At 46.7% G+C, this 17,146-nt stretch overlaps 1 protein-coding gene across 1 annotated transcript in view; it reads left to right on the top strand.

The window, feature by feature from the left end:
- LOC139419382 (stAR-related lipid transfer protein 13-like) overlaps positions 1-17,146 on the top strand; it is a 42,261-nt gene that overhangs the window by 7,520 nt on the left and 17,595 nt on the right. The window contains 4 exon segments of the mRNA XM_071169327.1: positions 1,186-1,257; positions 1,958-2,039; positions 10,854-10,917; positions 15,546-15,848. Of these exon segments, the coding sequence (XP_071025428.1) occupies positions 1,186-1,257; positions 1,958-2,039; positions 10,854-10,917; positions 15,546-15,848 (521 nt within the window).

The raw sequence follows: 17,146 nt of genomic DNA, 5'->3' as shown, positions 1-17,146 counted from the left end.
TCTTTCCTCTCTCTCTCTTTCTCTCTCTCTCTCTCTCTTTCCCCTCTCTCTCTCTCTCTCTCTCTCTCTCTCTCTCTCTTTCCTCTCTCTCTCTCTTTTCACTCTCTCTCTCTTTCCTCTCTCTGTCTTTTCTCCCTCTCTCTCTCTCTTTCCTCTCTCTCTCTCTTTCTCGCTCTCTCTCTTTCTCTCTCTCTCTTTTCTTTTCTCTCTCTCTCTTTCCTCTCTCTCTCTTTTCTCCCTCTTTCCTCTCTCTCTCTCTTTCCTCTCTCTCTCTCTTTCCTCTCGCTCTCTCTTTTATTTTCTCTCTCTCTCTTTCCTCTCTCTCTCTTTTCTCTCTCTCTCTCTTTCCTCTCTCTCTTTTCTCCCCCTCTCTCTCTCTTTCCTCTCTCTCTCTTTCCTCTCACTCTCTCTTTTATTTTCTCTCTCTCTCTTTCCTCTCTCTGTCTTTTCTCTCTCTCTTTCCTCTCTCTCTCTTTTCGCTCTCTCTCTCTTTCCTATCTCTCTCTTTTCTCCCTCTCTCTCTCTTTCCTCTCTCTCTCTTTCTTTTCTCTCTCTCTTTCCTCTCTCTCTCTTTTCGCTCTCTCTCTCTTTCCTCTCTCTCTCTTTTCTCCCTCTCTCTCTCTCTTTTCTCTCTCTCTCTCTTTCCTCTCTCTCTCTTTTCTCCCTCTCTCTCTCTTCCTCTCTCTCTCTCTCTCTTTCTTCCCTCTCTCTCTTTTCTCCCCTCTCTCTCTCTCTTTCCTCGCTCTCTCTTTCCTCTCTCTCTCTCTCTTTCCTCTCTCTCTCTCTCTTTCCCCTCTCTCTGTCTTTCCTCTCTCTCTCTTTTCGCTCTCTCTCTCTCTCTTTCCTCTCTTTTCGCTCTCTCTCTCTCTCTCTCGCTCTCTCTCTCTCTCTCTCTCTCTCTCTCTTTCCTCTCGCTCTCTCTTTTCTTTTCTCTCTCTCTCTTTCCTCTCTGTCTTTTCTCTCTGTCTTTCCTCTCTCTCTCTTTTCGCGCTCTCTCTCTCTTTTCTCTCTCTCTTTCTCTCTCTGTCTTTTCTCTCTCTCTCTCTCTCTCTCATACTCTCTCTCTCTCTCTAATTTTTCTCTTATTCTTTACATCAATAAAGGAATTATTGACAGAAGCAAAAACAGAGAAAGCTGCTTAACTGTGTGTCTGTATTCCTCATGTGCCCCCCCTCTCTCTTCCAGAGATCGAGGCCAAGGAGGCTTGTGATTGGCTAAGGGCTGCAGGGTTCCCACAGTACGCCCAGTTCTACGAAGGTATGCACACACACAGTACGCCCAGCTCTACGAAGGTATGCACACACACAGTACGCCCAGCTCTACGAAGGTATGCACACACACAGCAGCCCACTGTACGGGATAGAAAGCTGTTATCCTGTCTGCCCGTGGAGGCCAATAGAGTGTGGGTACGCAGAACCACGAGCAAATGCATGATGAGTTCAGATTTCTCTCTCTCTCCCCCTTATCTCTCACCCTTATCTCTCTCTCTCTCCCCCCTTATCTCTCCCCCTTATCTCTCTCTCTCTCCCCCTTATCTCTCCCCCTTATCTCTCTCTCTCTCTCCCCCGTATCTCTCTCTCTCTCTCTCTCTCTCCCCTATTATCTCTCTCTCCCTCCCCCTTATCTCTCCCCCTTATCTCTCTCTCTCTCTCTCTCTCCCCTTATCTCTCCCCCTTATCTCTCTCTCTCTCTCTCCCCCTTATCTCTCCCCCTTATCTATCTCTCTCTCTCTCTCTCTCCCCCTTATCTCTCTCTCTCTCCCCCCTTATCTCTCTCTCTCTCTCTCCCCCTTATCTCTCCCCTTATCTCTCTCTCTCTCTCTCTCTCTCTCTCTCTTATCTCTATCTCTCTCTCTCTCTCTCTCTCCCCCCTTATCTCTCTCTCTCCCCTTATCTCTCCCCCTTATCTCTCACTCTTTTTCCCCCTTCTCTCTCTCTCCCCCTTCTCTCTCTCTCAGACTCCCAGTTTCCTGTAGATATCTCGTCAGTAAGTAGGGACCATGTCTTCTTGGACAGAGACCTGGTCGAACCGCTGTGTCGGTAAGAGCGCGCACACACACACACACACACACACACACACACACACACACACACACACACACACACACACACACGCACACACTAACAGCAGGAGAGTTTGAAATGGTTCTGCCCTCTGTCTCTAGATGGACAAGTATTCATATGCCCTCGGCTGTGTTATATGGTGGTATAGCCCGTATCTTACTACATTATAGCTCCCTGGTTGTGTCATATCATTATACTACATTATAGTCCCGGTACCTTTATTCCCATTTATCTTTATGCTTAAGGAGCCCTCTGAGGACCATTTAAGCTCAGCAGGAAGTGAAACCTATTCAGAGTAACGCTATCCATGACATGCTAACTAGCTAGCTAGCTAAGTGGCTGTTTGGATGTTACATGCGACATGCTACTGACACGACACCGCCCTGGTGAAAAGTAGTGCACTATAAAATGAGTATGGTGCCATTTGGGAAACAACTTCTGTAGCATCCAAACACTTAGCAGTTTTGTTAAACATTTTTTAAATGTATTTATTTATTTATTCAACTTGGCATTTAAGAACAAATTCTTATTTACAATGACGGCCTACCAGGGAACAGTGGGTTAACTGCCTTGTTCAGGGGCAGAACGACAGATTTTACCTTGTCAGCTCGGGGATTCGATCTAGCAACCTTACTGTTACTAGTCCAACGCTCTAACCACTAGACTAACTGCCCCCCCTACACTCTAACCACTAGTCTAACCACTAGACTACCACTACACTCTAACCACTAGTCTACCTGCCCCCCCTACACTTTTACCACTAGACTACCTGCCCCCCCTACACTCTAACCACTAGACTACCTGCCACCCCTAAACTCTAACCATTGCGTCAGACAACAACATTGACGAATACGCTGATTCGGTGTGTGAGTTCATTAGAACGTGCGTTGAAGATGTCGTTCCCATAGCAACGATTAAAACATTCCCAAACCAGAAACCGTGGATTGATGGCAGCATTCGCGTGAAACTGAAAGCGCGAACCACTGCTTTTAATCAGGGCAAGGTGTCTGGTAACATGACCGAATACAAACAGTGCAGCTATTCCCTCCGCAAGGCTATCAAACAAGCTAAGCGTCAGTACAGAGACAAAGTAGAATCTCAATTCAACGGCTCAGACACAAGAGGTATGTGGCAGGGTCTACAGTCAATCACGGATTACAAAAAGAAAACCATCCCCGTCACGGACCAGGATGTCTTGCTCCCAGGCAGACTAAATAACTTTTTTGCCCGCTTTGAGGACAATACAGGGCCACTGACACGGCCCGCAACTAAAACACGCGGACTCTCCTTCACTGCAGCCGAGGTGAGTAAAACATTTAAATGTGTTAACCCTCGCAAGGCTGCAGGCCCAGACGGCATCCCCGGCCGCATCCTCAGAGCATGCGCAGACCAGCTGGCTGGTGTGTTTACGGACATATTCAATCAATCCTTATCCCAGTCTGCTGTTCCCACATGCTTCAAGAGGGCCACCATTGTTCCTGTTCCCAAGAAAGCTAAGGTAACTGAGCTAAACGACTGCCGCCCCGTAGCACTCACTTCCGTCATGAAGTGCTTTGAGAGACTAGTCAAGGACCATATCACCTCCACCCTACCTGACACCCTAGACCCACTCCAATTTGCTTACCGCCCAAATAGGTCCACAGACGATGCAATCTCAACAACACTGCACACTGCCCTAACCCATCTGGACAAGAGGAATACCTATGTGAGAATGCTGTTCATCGACTACAGCTCGGCATTTAACACCATAGTACCCTCCAAGCTCGTCATCAAGCTCGAGACCCTGGGTCTCGACCCCGCCCTGTGCAACTGGGTACTGGACTTCCTGACGGGCCGCCCCCAGGTGGTGAGGGTAGGCAACAACATCTCCACCCCGCTGATCCTCAACACTGGGGCCCCACAAGGGTGCGTTCTGAGCCCTCTCCTGTACTCCCTGTTCACCCACGACTGCGTGGCCACGCACGCCTCCAACTCAATCATCAAGTTTGCGGACGACACAACAGTGGTAGGCTTGATTACCAACAACGACGAGACGGCCTACAGGGAGGAGGTGAGGGCCCTCGGAATGTGGTGTCAGGAAAATAACCTCACACTCAACGTCAACAAAACTAAGGAGATGATTGTGGACTTCAGGAAACAGCAGAGGGAACACCCCCCTATCCACATCGATGGAACAGTAGTGGAGAGGGTAGCAAGTTTTAAGTTCCTCGGCATACACATCACAGACAAACTGAATTGGTCCACCCACACAGAGAGCATCGTGAAGAAGGCGCAGCAGCGCCTCTTCAACCTCAGGAGGCTGAAGAAATTTGGCTTGTCACCAAAAGCACTCACAAACTTCTACAGATGCACAATCGAGAGCATCCTGGCGGGCTGTATCACTGCCTGATACGGCAACTGCTCCGCCCACAACCGTAAGTCTCTCCAGAGGGTAGTGAGGTCTGCACAACGCATCACCGGGGGCAAACTACCTGCCCTCCAGGATGTTACAGGAAGGCCATAAAGATCATCAAGGACAACAACCACCCAAGCCACTGCCTGTTCACCCCGCTATCATCCAGAAGGCGAGGTCAGTACAGGTGCATCAAAGCTGGGACCGAGAGACTGAAAAACAGCTTCTATCTCAAGGCCATCAGACTGTTAAACAGCCACCACTAACATCGAGTGGCTGCTGCCAACACACTGACTCAACTCCAGCCACTTTAATAATGGGAATTGATGGGAAATGATGTAAAATATATCACTAGCCACTTTAAACAATGCTACCTAATATAATGTTTCCATACCCTACATTACTCATCTCATATGTATATGTATATACAGTACTCTATACCATCTACTGCATCTTTATGTAATACATGTATCACTAGCCACTTTAACTATGCCACTTTGTTTACATACTCATCTCATATGTACATACTGCACTCAATACCATCTACTGTATCTTGCCTATGCCGCTCTGTACCATCACTCATTCATATATCTTTATGTACATATTCTTTATCCCCTTACACTTGTGTCTACAAGGTAGTAGTTTTGGAATTGTTAGTTAGGTTACTTGTTGGTTATTACTGCATTGTCGGAACTAGAAGCACAAGCATTTCGCTACACTCGCATTAACATCTGCTAACCATGTGTATGTGACAAATAAAAATTTGATTTGATTTGATTTAGGCTACCTGCCGCCCCTACACTCTAACCACTAGTCTACCTGCCCCCCTACACTCTAACCACTAGACTACCTGCCCCCCCCTACACTCGAACCACTAGGCTACCTGCCCCCCTACACTCTAACCACTAGACTAACTGCCCCCCCTACACTCTAACCACTAGGCTACCTGCCGCCCCTACACTCTATCCACTAGACTACCTGCCCCCCCTACACTCTAACCACTAGACTACCTGCCACCCCTACACTCTAACCACTAGTCTACCTGCCGGCCCGACACTCTAACCACTAGACTACCTACCTCCCCTACACTCTAACCACTAGACTACCTGCCACCCCTACACTCTAACCACTAGGCTACCTGCCGGCCCGACACTCTAACCACTAGACTACATGCCACCCCCACACTCTAACCACTAGTCTACCTGCCGGCCCGACACTCTAACCACTAGACTACCTACCCCCCCTACACTCTAACCACTAGACTACCTGCCCCCCTACACTCTAACCACTAGACTACCTGCCCACCCCTACACTCTAACCACTAGGCTACCTGCCGCCCCATGTCATGGATAGCGTTACCCTGAATAGGTTTCACGTTCTGCTGAACATAATGGTTCTCAGAGGGCTCCTTCAGCGTCGTTAACCATAAAGATAGATAATGGTATGCTGAAGATAATGTAGTGTAAAATGATCATCCTCAGAATGGCAGAGCTGATGGTATCACTTTAGTGGGAAATCAGGCCTGCTCTCATTCAATTCATTTTCAATTTCAATTCAAGGGGCTTTATTGGCATGGGAAACATGTGTTTCGTTACCAAATCAAGTGGAAATAGAGAACGAAACAAAAGGTACACAAACAATCAGATATTAACAGTAAACATCACAAAATATTTTAAATAATTATTGTGTACAGCGTTGTAACAATGTGCAAATATTAGAAGTGTGAAAGGGGAAATAATGAAAGAAGTATTTACAATGTTGTTTGTGTTCCACTGGTTAACCTGTTGTCATGGGGTCACACATCTTGCTGCTGTGATGTTGTTTGTTCCTCACTGGTTAACCTGTTGTCATGGGGTCACACATCTTGCTGCTGTGATGTTGTTTGTTCCTCACTGGTTAACCTGTTGTCATGGGGTCACACATCTTGCAGCTGTGATGTTGTTTGTGTTCCACTGGTTAACCTGTTGTAATGGGGTCACACATCTTGCTGCTGTGATGTTGTTTGTGTTCCACTGGTTAACCTGTTGTCATGGGGTCACACATCTTGCTGCTGTGATGTTGTTTGTGTTCCACTGGTTAACCATTTGTCATGGGGTCACACATCTTGCTGCTGTGATGTTGTTTGTTCCTCACTGGTTAACCTGTTGTCATGGGGTCACACATCTTGCTGCTGTGATGTTGTTTGTTCCTCACTGGTTAACCTGTTGTAGATGAACATTGCTGTTGTTTGCCTCCACTCTTTGGGAAGGCTTTCTCACATTGCTGCTATAACAGCCTCCACTCTTTGGGAAGGCTTTCCACTAGATGTTGGAACATTGCTGCTATAACAGCCTCCACTCTTCTGGGAAGGCTTTCCACTAGATGTAGGAACATTGCTGCTATAACAGCCTCCACTCTTCTGGGAAGGCTTTCCACTAGATGTTGGAACATTGCTGCTATAACAGCCTCCAATCTTCTGGGAAGGCTTTCCACTAGATGTTGGAACATTGCTGCTATAACAAACTCCACTCTTCTGGGAAGGCTTTCCACAAGAGCATTAGTGTCGGGCACTGATGTTGGGTGATTAGGCCTGGCTTACAGTCGGCATTAAAATTCATCCCAAAGGTGTTCGATGTGGTTGAGGTCAGTGCTCTTTGCAGGCCAGTCAAGTTCTTCCACACTGATCTCAACAAACCATTTCTGTATGGACCTCGCTTTGTGCACGGGGGCATTGTCATGCTGAAACAGGAATGGGCCTTCTCCAGACTGTTGCCACAAATTTGGAAGCACAGAATAATTTAGAATGTAATTTCCCTTCAATGGAACTAAAGGACCAGAACCATGGAAAACAGCCCCAGACCATTATTCCGCTGTAACGCTAGCAGTCAGGAAGCAGGTGGCGAGTTGAATAATAAATGTAAAGATAAAACAAGAGAAGCGTCTGGACATGAAAACAGAACCAATACTATCTGAAGAGTGATGCCAAGGAGTTCTAGATAAAGGGGGAGTTTTCATGGTGTTAGAATAATGGACAAAAAGAGGGATTTCCTTCACCTCGGATGGACAGGGAGATGGGTAGTAATCCCATGATAAAGTGCAGGGAGATAGGTAGTAATCCCATGATAAAGCGCAGGGAGATGGGTTCTAATCCCATGATAAAGTGCAGGGAGATGGGTTCTAATCCCATGATAAAGTGCAGGGAGATGGGTAGTAATCCCATGATAAAGTGCAGGGAGATGGGTTCTAATCCCATGATAAAGTGCAGGGAGATGGGTTCTAATCCCATGATAAAGTGCAGGGAGATGGGTTCTAATCCCATGATAAAGTGCAGGGAGATAGGTAGTAATCCCATGATAAAGTGCAGGGAGATGGGTTCTAATCCCATGATAAAGTGCAGGGAGATGGGTTCTAATCCCATGATAAAGTGCAGGGAGATGGGTTCTAATCCCATGATAAAGTGCAGGGAGATGGGTAGTAATCCCATGATACAGTGCAGGGAGATGGGTTCTAATCCCATGATAAAGTGCAGGGAGATGGGTAGTAATCCCATGATACAGTGCAGGGAGATGGGTAGTAATCCCATGATACAGTGCAGGGAGATGGGTAGTAATCCCATGATACAGTGCAGGGAGATGGGTTCTAATCCCATGATAAAGTGCAGGGAGATGGGTAGTAATCCCATGATAAAGTGCAGGGAGATGGGTAGTAATCCCATGATAAAGTGCAGGGAGATGGGTTCTAATCCCATGATAAAGTGCAGGGAGATGGGTTCTAATCCCATGATAAAGTGCAGGGAGATGGGTAGTAATCCCATGATACAGTGCAGGGAGATGGGTTCTAATCCCATGATAAAGTGCAGGGAGATGGGTAGTAATCCCATGATACAGTGCAGGGAGATAGGTAGTAATCCCATGATACAGTGCAGGGAGATGGGTACTAATCCCATGATACAGTGCAGGGAGATGGGTAGTAATCCCATGATAAAGTGCAGGGAGATGGGTTCTAATCCCATGATAAAGTGCAGGGAGATGGGTTCTAATCCCATGATAAAGTGCAGGGAGATGGGTAGTAATCCCATGATACAGTGCAGGGAGATGGGTTCTAATCCCATGATAAAGTGCAGGGAGATGGGTAGTAATCCCATGATACAGTGCAGGGAGATAGGTAGTAATCCCATGATACAGTGCAGGGAGATGGGTACTAATCCCATGATACAGTGCAGGGAGATGGGTAGTAATCCCATGATAAAGTGCAGGGAGATGGGTTCTAATCCCATGATAAAGTGCAGGGAGATGGGTTCTAATCCCATGATAAAGTGCAGGGAGATGGGTAGTAATCCCATGATAAAGTGCAGGGAGATGGGTTCTAATCCCATGATAAAGTGCAGGGAGATGGGTAGTAATCCCATGATACAGTGCAGGGAGATGGGTTCTAATCCCATGATAAAGTGCAGGGAGATGGGTAGTAATCCCATGATACAGTGCAGGGAGATAGGTAGTAATCCCATGATACAGTGCAGGGAGATGGGTACTAATCCCATGATACAGTGCAGGGAGATGGGTACTAATCCCATGATAAAGTTCAGGGAGATGGGTACTAATCCCATGATAAAGTGCAGGGAGATGGGTACTAATCCCATGATACAGTGCAGGGAGATGGGTACTAATCTCATGATAAAGTTCAGGGAGATGGGTAGTAATCCCATGATAAAGTGCAGGGAGATGGGTAGGGAGTGAATCGTTGATCAGGTTATGAGCTGTGTCTGCTTAAAGACTGTGGTTATGCATGCAAGGATGAGATGGTCAGGGACCGTAATGTACTGTATATAATGAGGCACACTGAGATAGAGCCTGAGAAGCTGGTTATATATACTCAACAAAAAAAGATGAAACCACTCCCGTGTCACTGCAACCTTAAAGGTCCTCGATGATGTCGCCCTTGATTCTAAGCAATGCTCTGCTGCTATTTCTATTGACTTGGCCAAAGCTTTTGATACGGTAGACCATTCCATTCTCGTGGACCGGCTAAGGAGTATCGGTGTCTCTGAGGGGGCTTTGGCCTGGTTTGCTAACTAACTCTCTCAAAGAGTGTCGTGTATAAAATCAGAACATCTGCTGTCTACAGCCACTGCTTGTCACCAAGGGAGTACCCCAAGGCTCGATCCTAGGCCCCAAGATCTTCTCAATTTACATCAACAACATAGCTCAGGCAGTAGGAAGCTCTCATCCATTTATGCAGATGATACAATCTTATACTCAGCTGGCCCCTCCCTGGATTTTGTGTAAAATGCTCTACAACAAAGCTTTCTTAGTGTCTCTCTGTGATGTAAGGAATCTCTCTCTCTGTGACGTAAGGAATCTCTCTCTCTCTGTGACGTAAGGAATGTCTCTCTCTGTGACGTAAGGAATGTCTCTCTCTCTCTGTGACGTAAGGAATGTCTCTCTCTTTGTGGCGTAAGGAATGTCTGTCTCTCTGTGACGTAAGGAATGTCTCTCTCTGTGTGACCTCTCTCTGTGACATAAGGAATGTCTCTCTCTCTGTGACGTAAGGAATCTCTCTCTCTCTGTCACAGAGGAATGTCGCTCTCTCTGTGACGTAAGAAATGTCTCTCTCTGTGACGTAAGGAATGTCTCTCTCTGTGTGACCTGAGGAATGTCTCTCTCTCTCTCTCTGACGCAATGAATGTCTCTCTCTCTCTGTGACGTGAGGAATGTCTCTCTCTGTGTGACCTGAGGAATGTCTCTCTCTCTGTGACCTGAGGGATGTCTCTCTCTGTGTGACAAAAGGAATGTCTCTCTGTGTGACCTGAGGAATGTCTCTCTCTGTGTGACATAAGGAATGTCTCTCTCTGTGACGTAAGGAATGTCTCTCTGTGTGACCTGAGGAATGTCTCTCTGTGTGACCTGAGGAATGTCTCTCTCTGTGTGACCTGAGGAATGTCTCTCTGTGTGACCTGAGGAATGTCTCTCTCTGTGTGACCTGAGGAATGTCTCTCTCTGTGTGACCTGAGGAATGTCTCTCTCTGTGTGACCTGAGGAATGTTTCTCTCTGTGTGACCTGAGGAATGTCTCTCTCTGTGTGAACTGAGGAATGTCTCTCTGTGTGACCTGAGGAATGTCTCTCTCTGTGTGACCTGAGGAATGTCTCTCTGTGTGACCTGAGGAATGTTTCTCTCTGTGTGACCTGAGGAATGTCTCTCTCTGTGTGACCTGAGGAATGTCTCTCTGTGTGACCTGAGGAATGTCTCTCTCTGTGTGACCTGAGGAATGTCTCTCTATGTGTGACCTGAGGAATATCTCTCTGTGTGACCTGAGGAATATCTCTCTGTGTGACCTGAGGAATGTCTCTCTCTGTGTGACCTGAGGAATGTCTCTCTCTGTGTGACCTGAGGAATGTCTCTCTCTGTGTTGTTCTTTCAGACGTCTCAACACCCTGAACAAGTGTTGCTCCATGAAACTAGACGTCAACCGCCCCAGGAAGAAAGTGAGTTCCTCGATCCTTCGTCGTTCTATTCAAAGGGGCTATATTGGCATGGGAAACATGTTTACTTTGCCAAAGCAAGTTAAATTAACAAAATTGAGAGGATACAGAACAACATTAGATTTTAGCAGTAAATATTACACTGAGAGAGGTTATAAAAAAGATAGAGACATTTCAGGTGTTATTTTAGCAATGTGCCAATAGTTGTAGTACAAATAGTAGGGGAAGATGTATTTATTTATCTGTTATTTTACCAGGTAAGTTGACTGAGAACACGTTCTCATTTACAGCAACGACCTGGGGAATAGTTACAGGGGAGAGGAGACTGAGAACATGTTCTCATTTACAGCAACGACCTGGGGAATAGTTACAGGGGAGAGGAGACTGAGAACACGTTCTCATTTACAGCAACGACCTGGGGAATAGTTACAGGGGAGAGGAGACTGAGAACACGTTCTCATTTACAGCAACGACCTGGGGAATAGTTACAGGGGAGAGGAGACTGAGAACACGTTCTCATTTACAGCAACGACCTGGGGAATAGTTACAGGGGAGAGGAGACTGAGAACACGTTCTCATTTACAGCAACGACCTGGGGAATAGTTACAGGGGAGAGGAGACTGAGAACACGTTCTCATTTACAGCAACGACCTGGGGAATAGTTACAGGGGAGAGGAGACTGAGAACACGTTCTCATTTACAGCAACGACCTGGGGAATAGTTACAGGGGAGAGGAGACTGAGAACACGTTCTCATTTACAGCAACGACCTGGGGAATAGTTACAGGGGAGAGGAGACTGAGAACACGTTCTCATTTACAGCAACGACCTGGGGAATAGTTACAGGGGAGAGGAGACTGAGAACACGTTCTCATTTACAGCAACGACCTGGGGAATAGTTACAGGGGAGAGGAGACTGAGAACAACGTTCTCATTTACAGCAACGACCTGGGGAATAGTTACAGGGGAGAGGAGACTGAGAACAACGTTCTCATTTACAGCAACGACCTGGGGAATAGTTACAGGGGAGAGGAGACTGAGAACAACGTTCTCATTTACAGCAACGACCTGGGGAATAGTTACAGGGGAGAGGAGACTGAGAACACGTTCTCATTTACAGCAACGACCTGGGGAATAGTTACAGGGGAGAGGAGACTGAGAACACGTTCTCATTTACAGCAACGACCTGGGGAATAGTTACAGGGGAGAGGAGACTGAGAACACGTTCTCATTTACAGCAACGACCTGGGGAATAGTTACAGGGGAGAGGAGACTGAGAACACGTTCTCATTTACAGCAACGACCTGGGGAATAGTTACAGGGGAGAGGAGACTGAGAACACGTTCTCATTTACAGCAACGACCTGGGGAATAGTTACAGGGGAGAGGAGACTGAGAACACGTTCTCATTTACAGCAACGACCTGGGGAATAGTTACAGGGGAGAGGAGACTGAGAACAACGTTCTCATTTACAGCAACGACCTGGGGAATAGTTACAGGGGAGAGGAGACTGAGAACACGTTCTCATTTACAGCAACGACCTGGGGAATAGTTACAGGGGAGAGGAGACTGAGAACACGTTCTCATTTACAGCAACGACCTGGGGAATAGTTACAGGGGAGAGGAGACTGAGAACAACGTTCTCATTTACAGCAACGACCTGGGGAATAGTTACAGGGGAGAGGAGACTGAGAACACGTTCTCATTTACAGCAACGACCTGGGGAATAGTTACAGGGGAGAGGAGACTGAGAACACGTTCTCATTTACAGCAACGACCTGGGGAATAGTTACAGGGGAGAGGAGACTGAGAACAACGTTCTCATTTACAGCAACGACCTGGGGAATAGTTACAGGGGAGAGGAGACTGAGAACAACGTTCTCATTTACAGCAACGACCTGGGGAATAGTTACAGGGGAGAGGAGACTGAGAACACGTTCTCATTTACAGCAACGACCTGGGGAATAGTTACAGGGGAGAGGAGACTGAGAACACGTTCTCATTTACAGCAACGACCTGGGGAATAGTTACAGGGGAGAGGAGACTGAGAACACGTTCTCATTTACAGCAACGACCTGGGGAATAGTTACAGGGGAGAGGAGACTGAGAACACGTTCTCATTTACAGCAACGACCTGGGGAATAGTTACAGGGGAGAGGAGACTGAGAACACGTTCTCATTTACAGCAACGACCTGGGGAATAGTTACAGGGGAGAGGAGACTGAGAACACGTTCTCATTTACAGCAACGACCTGGGGAATAGTTACAGGGGAGATGAGACTGAGAACACGTTCTCATTTACAGCAACGACCTGGGGAATAGTTACAGGGGAGAGGAGACTGAGAACACGTTCTCATTTACAGCAACGACCTGGGGAATAGTTACAGGGGAGAGGAGACTGAGACCACGTTCTCATTTACAGCAACGACCTGGGGAATAGTTACAGGGGAGAGGAGACTGAGAACACGTTCTCATTTACAGCAACGACCTGGGGAATAGTTACAGGGGAGAGGAGACTGAGAACACGTTCTCATTTACAGCAACGACCTGGGGAATAGTTACAGGGGAGAGGAGACTGAGACCACGTTCTCATTTACAGCAACGACCTGGGGAATAGTTACAGGGGAGAGGAGACTGAGAACACGTTCTCATTTACAGCAACGACCTGGGGAATAGTTACAGGGGAGAGGAGACTGAGAACACGTTCTCATTTACAGCAACGACCTGGGGAATAGTTACAGGGGAGAGGAGACTGAGAACACGTTCTCATTTACAGCAACGACCTGGGGAATAGTTACAGGGGAGAGGAGACTGAGAACACGTTCTCATTTACAGCAACGACCTGGGGAATAGTTACAGGGGAGAGGAGACTGAGAACACGTTCTCATTTACAGCAACGACCTGGGGAATAGTTACAGGGGAGAGGAGGGGGATGAATGAGCCAATTGTAAACTGGGGATGATTAGTTGACCGTGATGGTTTGAGGGCCAGATTGGGAATTTAGCCAGGACAGCGGGGTTAACACTCCTACTCTTACGATAAGTGACATGGGATCTTTAATGACCTCAGAGAGTCAGGACACCCGTTTAATGTCCCATCCGAAAGACGGCACCCAATCACTGCCCTGGGGCATTGGGATATTTTTTTTAGACCAGAGGAAAGAGTGCCTCCTACTGGCCCTCCAACACCACTTCCAGCAGCATCTGGTCTCCCATCCAGGGACTGACCAGGACCAACCCTGCTTAGCTTCAGAAGCAAGCCAGCAGTGGTATGCAGGGTGTTATGCAGGGTGTTATGCAGGGTGATATGCAGGGTGATATGCAGGGTGATATGCAGGGTGGTATGCTGCTGGCAAGATAAAAAAACAGATAATATTGTTGTTTATGTTCCACCTTTTCTCTCTTCCCCTATCTGTCTATCTGTCTATCTATCTGTCTATCTATCTGTCTATCTATCTGTCTATCTGTCTATCTGTCTGTCTGTCTGTCTGTCTGTCTGTCTGTCTGTCTGTCTGTCTGTCTTTCTCTCTTTCTCTCTTTCTCTCTCTCTCATTCTCTCTCTCTCATTCTTTATCTCTCATTCTTTATCTCCCTCTCTCTCATTCTCTCTCTCTCTCTCTCTCTCTCTCTCTTATGTATATATCCTGTCCTTTATTAACTCCTAATTGGTGTCTTGGTGAATGAAGAAGTCAGTTAAAAGTCTTATTTTATCTCATCTTAACACCATTCACAGTGTATTTGGAGCTGAGATAAGATGAGAGAAAATGTAGCATTTTTTTTGTTTGTCATTTTGTTGTTGTTCATTGTCATCTTGGAATCAGTGAAATATGAATGACATTAATATTATGGGGAAGTGGATTGTGGCCAGAGCTTTTACGTTGTTCCAGTTCAGAAAGCTAGTCGGTGCTGCCACCGTGTGGTAAGTTATGGATATAGCACCATTCAAAGAGAACAACCAAAGCTTTTGTTGTTGCACTTTGACCCATTTATAATAATAGGCCGTTTTTTTAAATGATTTTTTAACTCAAAATATTGAGTGTTTTGTGATTTTCATAAAGTAGTTTACGATTGAGAAATGTGTCTTGCAATAGATCCCTTTCTGTGTTTTTCCGCGCAAGTTGCTGGCAGAACAGTGGGGAATTCTAATTAACGACAAACAAACGTCTCTCCATGTTCGTAAAGTTCACATTACGTTTGGATGACAATGGGATATTAAGGCTCGTTTGAATGTCCTGCTTAATATAATGTTTGTCATCGCCGCAAATCCACTGCATTATACTTACAAAACACTTCAACTTCAACCAGTAAAAAACGTCTCTTTGGCTAGCTTTTGCTACAGCATATATCAATGAGCTTTAGCATTCTAGCTAACAACAACTGCTGAAACCAAAATTCTTATTTTGCAAAGATCACAACCAATAATATAATTTTAGAGACTGTTCAAGCAAGAATCGAAAGATAATTGTAAGTATATTACAACCCCCCCCCAAAAGTTATTTTAAGAAGTAATGAAAATATATATCGAGGTTATGTTGAAGATCGCTTTCTTAGCGCTCATCTGTGTGTGGCGTTAGTGTGTCGTGGAAAACGGTCTATAGTAAATACATGCTGTAATATAATATACTTTCTCCAGACTGATGATTCAGACGAGGACCCGCTGGCCATCAGTAAGAGATGGACCTTTGAGTGGAACAGCCGGCGCTGGTCCCGCCTCCAGGACATGCACTTCCTGCTGGGCTCGCCCAATGAGAGCAACCCTGAGGGGTGTCAGGGCGAGGGGGAGGGACTCCTGCGGAGCACGGTGAGCAGTGAGAGCGTCTTAACGGACATCAGCGAACCAGAGATCACGGATATATCCTCTCTTTACAGCCAAGAATCTCTAGGAGCCATGCTCCCTGACTCGGTCTCTATGGCATCGCTGGTCGGGCCCTACCAGGTACGTCTGTCTTCATGTCTGCCTCCTATATCTCATGTACTCAATCAATCAAATGTATTTATTAAGCCCTCTTTACATCAGATGTCTCAAAGTGCTGTACAGAAACCCAGCCTAAAACCCCAAACAGCAAGCAATGCAGGTGTAGAAGCACAGTGGCTAGGAAAAACTCCCTAGAAAGGCCAGAACCTAGGAAGAAACCTAGAGAGGAACCAGGCTATGAGGGGTGGTCGGTCCTCTTCTGGCTGTGCCGGGTGGAGATTATAACAGAACATGGCCTAGATGTTCATGGATGACTAGCAGGGTCAAATAATAATAATCACAGTTGTTGTAGAGGGTGCAACAGGTCAGCACCTCAGGAGTAAATGTCAGTTGACTTTTCAAAGCCGATCATTAAGAGTATCTCTACCGCTCCTGCTGTCTCTAGAGAGTTGAAAACACCAGGTCTGGGACAGGTAGCACGTCCGGTGAACAGGCCAGGGTTCCATAGCCGCAGGCAGAACAGGTTAAACTGGAGCAGCAGCACGGCCAGGTGGACTGGGGACAGCAAGGAGTCATCATGCCAGGTAGTTCTGAGGCATGGTCCTAGGGCTCAGGTCCTCCGAGGGAGAGAAAGAGAGAATTAGAGAGAGCATTTTTAAATTCACACAGGACACCGGATAAGACAGGAGAAGTACTCCATATATAACAAACTGACCCTAGCCCCCCGACACATAAACTACTGCAGCATAAATACTGGAGGCTGAGACAGTAGGGGTCGGGAGACTCTGTAGCCCCATCCAATGATACCCGCGGACAGGGCCAAACAGGAAGGATATAACCCCACCCACTTTGCCAAAGCACAGCCCCTACACCACTAGAGGGATATCTTCAACCACCAACTTACCATCCTGAGACAAGGCCGAGTATAGACCACAAAGATCTCAAGGGGGGGCGCCAACCCAGACAGGAAGATCACGTCAGTGACTCAACCCACTCAAGTGACACACCCCTCCTAGGGTCGGCATGAAAGTAGCGTACGTGTAGGTATGTACGGCAGGACCAAATCAGAGGGATTGGTAGGAGCAAGTTCATGTAATGCTTTGTAGGTTAGCAGTAAAACCTTGAAATCAGCCCTTGCCTTGACAGGAAGCCAGTGCAGGGAGTCTAGCACTGGAGTAATATGATCACATTTTTGGTTCTAGTCAAGATTCTAGCAGCTGTGTTTAGCACAAATTCAATATAGAGAGGCTTTATTGAGTGTCTCCCTTGATCTAGGTCCTGGCAGAGTTGTGCAGACTCAGGACAACTGAGCTTTCGAG

This window comes from Oncorhynchus clarkii, chromosome 10 (assembly GCF_045791955.1).
Source record: "Oncorhynchus clarkii lewisi isolate Uvic-CL-2024 chromosome 10, UVic_Ocla_1.0, whole genome shotgun sequence".
Lineage (NCBI taxonomy): Eukaryota > Metazoa > Chordata > Actinopteri > Salmoniformes > Salmonidae > Oncorhynchus > Oncorhynchus clarkii.
The sequence above is the reverse complement of the archived record's forward strand: the minus strand, read 5'-3'. Positions and strand labels throughout refer to the sequence as shown.